At 27.4% G+C, this 3090-nt stretch overlaps 1 protein-coding gene across 1 annotated transcript; it reads right to left on the bottom strand.

Moving 5' to 3' along the window:
• Positions 1–1091: 1091 nt before the first annotated feature.
• LOC119686217 (reticulocyte-binding protein PFD0110w-like) lies at positions 1092–2766 on the bottom strand. The gene is made up of 2 exons (XM_038100731.1): positions 1258–2766; positions 1092–1179 (listed from the first exon to the last, which is right to left on the bottom strand). The coding sequence occupies exon 1, from the start codon at positions 2654–2656 to the stop codon at positions 1403–1405; it is 1254 nt and encodes a 417-aa protein (XP_037956659.1). The 5' UTR covers positions 2657–2766; the 3' UTR covers positions 1092–1179; positions 1258–1402.
• Between the last annotated feature and the right edge of the window lie 324 nt (positions 2767–3090).

The following is a 3090-nucleotide window of genomic DNA, read 5'->3' as shown; positions in this document are numbered from 1 at the left end:
AGTTTCTTGGATACAAAAATAATATAAATATTCTACTGCCCAAATGTCATAGAACGATAGTTAGTTTATAATAAAGTAGTTATCTGTAATTTTCTATTCATCAGAGCAAACTTGTCAACTTCAACATGACAACCTCAAAAAGGACTTTTCTAACCAAAAATCTAATAAAAATATATTTTTAATTAAAAACTGAAATATAAATTAAAAACTTAATTAAAATTTATTTTAATTATTTTGAAACATAGTACAAAATACATAAAGACAAGCAACAGTGTAATTCATTCATAATAGATTTTTTAATTTAATCAAATAATGTTTTCATACATAATTAACAACTTACCACTAACATGATAAGCATCAACTTCATTATCGATGCTATCGCAACTACATTTCTATGCCGCATTTGTCACTGACCAAAACTCTTGCAACTTGAAGGCACGCAGTACTTCATTACATTGTCTTGCAGTGCGGTATGCACCTTAACATTTTCACTTTGTTGTGTGCACTCATTGTCACACTTAATAAACAACAATTGTCACTTTCATTAGCTTAATTTCCTTTCGGCAGTAAAATCCATCAATGTATCTCGTAGATACATTGTTCCAACCTACCACTGCCAGACTGTAAGTGACATTCTAATGGAAGCATTTGTCTGTGTTTTTTAACTTTTAACACTTTTACTCCTTCGAGTGCATCGTCACGCTTACACTGCACTAATAGCAATAGTTTGACTTAAATGATTTTTAATGTGTTTATGTGTGCATTTGTATGTATAATCGTGTGTAAGGACTCTTAACTGTAAACTTCTACACATAAGGATTCATGCACATAAATTCCCATGTGCCTTTCATTGCAAATGCATTTATTACTTCATTTCACACTCACAATGTATGAAAATGATTATTATGTGACTGGCTTCCTTCGTTCGCATATCCTTGATATTTATATAATTATTAATATTTCAAAAATAAAAATGCAATGTATATTGTCAATTTTAGTTTGTATTAGTAATTTATTTAAATTTATCAATTTATTTATTTATTTTATTTCTTAAAAGTTTTTACATTAATTTTGAATAATCAAATTTCATTATTACCTAAAATTTCTTAATGAATCCTCTAAAGTCACTACGTTATAATTTTAGTTATTTAAATATGTTTCTATAAATTGCAATACATTCTGTATTAAATTAAAATGGATTTAAATTAAAATTCATATGAAATCATAAATAATATTTTTTTTAATTTAAAAACTTACCATAATGTAAAATAGCAATAATGGGCACTTATTTCAAAGATACCGAAGAACGCCAATCATCATTAGAACACACCTCGGTGATATATTATTTATTCGATTGTATCTTCATTTATCATGATTGAAATCATTACCTATAAGATTAAATTTAATAATTGATGTTATTTCTTGTCGCAATATTGTTAAGTAGATGGACATTGTCATAAGTTGCTACAGTTATCGATTGTACTAGAGATTCTACATGTAACATGGTATTATTCAAATTTTTTAATTGTTTCCCAAGTGTATCTGATTTTAAAACTCTTTTCTGTAACACTCTAGTACCGAAATTTCTCTTATCTGCTTCTTTAAAAACCGGTCCTATATTTTTACTAAATCGTTCAAGACAAAAACCATCAGTTTCTATTAAATGATTATTTTCGCTACTTTCTTCTGAACTTTTACTTGAGAGTTTATCATAGTCATCTATATTCTCGTTATCTTTCGGTATATGACTATTTTTTCGCTGATTAAAGAAAAGTAGTTTTGTCATATGATTTTGTTGTCTTTTTTTCTTAATCTTATTTTTAATTTTATGACGACTATGTTCCATTAATTCTTCCAAATTCGTTTCATTCGAATTTGTATTATCAAAAGAAGAGTTACTCTTATAAACTTTTCGTTTGTGTAATCTTCGACTTTCATCAGACTGTTCAGGTTTCTCTTCGTGATAACAATCAGTCCGATATCTACTATTCTCTACTCTTAAACTTTTCCGATCGTTGATTTCTTGTAAGCTAAGTAACACTGAATTGTTATTAGGAAAGTCATAGCTGGTTTCAAGTATTTGACGTTTGTATAATGTTCGATTTCGATATAACTGTTCAAATGAGCCATTACGATGTTGTTGTCTATAATCTTTTCTATGTCCGTATCGTAAATTTAGTTCCGTTTCGTTTCTGTAATTATGGTCAAAAGCGTTTTCAACATTTCGAGTTCTGTATACGTTGTTCTTGTGGGATCTGTGATTGTTGTATAGCTGAATCGTTAATTTTTGGTGATTTTTATGTTTTCGTCTACTTTTAATATAATTTATTTTATGAATATCTTTCCCACCTATTTTATCTAAACTTTCATCTACATATACATTTTTATTTTCATAGAAATATGATGTCTGCTCAATTTTATATTCTTTAAACTGTGTTATATCACTATTTTCGCTCTGTGAATCTTCATCATCGGCATCATACGTTTTAAAATGATTGTATGCTGACTGCTTTATTCTAAAGAATTCATTATCTGATTCACTATCAGCGCTTGTAGTGGCACTTGTTGTACTATTCTCAGTAAAACTCCTATTCATCATGATTTGGCCGAACCTATTCTTACGATGTGAACTTATTTCAATTAAATATTTACACATAAATTTGGCAAATTTTTTCAAAAAATATTCTCTATCTATTAACAACAATTTAGAGAACGTTTATGTTACGAAAGCACAAGATGATAAATTTTGAAACTCGTAAAAAAACTAACATATTTTATAAAAATAATTTTAAAATGTGGAGATTAATTTTATGAACTTTCAAAAAATAAAGAAACGCATCCTATGATTTGCTTTTCATATGTTATAGAATTAAGTATTTATAATTATGATTAAATTACATTACATTATAATTACATTATAATTTTAATTATAGTCAATTATAGCATTTTAGCTGGGTACTTTAATTAAGGTTAGTGCAGGAATTAGGTTGTTTCAATTACATGGCAGTGCAAAAAATATTAAACTTAGCCAATTCAGGTAACTCTATACCACATGTATCTGTATTCATATGATACAAATATTTAAGCAGC

This window comes from Teleopsis dalmanni, chromosome 2, assembly GCF_002237135.1.
Source record: "Teleopsis dalmanni isolate 2A chromosome 2, ASM223713v2, whole genome shotgun sequence".
NCBI classification, from domain to species: Eukaryota; Metazoa; Arthropoda; class Insecta; order Diptera; family Diopsidae; genus Teleopsis; species Teleopsis dalmanni.
Note: the sequence above shows the minus strand (reverse complement) of the source record. Positions and strands in the feature narration are given on the sequence as shown.

What these genes read in the sequence shown, in the direction of transcription:
- LOC119686217 (XM_038100731.1), bottom strand. Translation starts at nt 2,656, where the DNA reads ATGTGTAAATATTTAATTGAAATAAGTTCACATCGTAAGAATAGGTTC.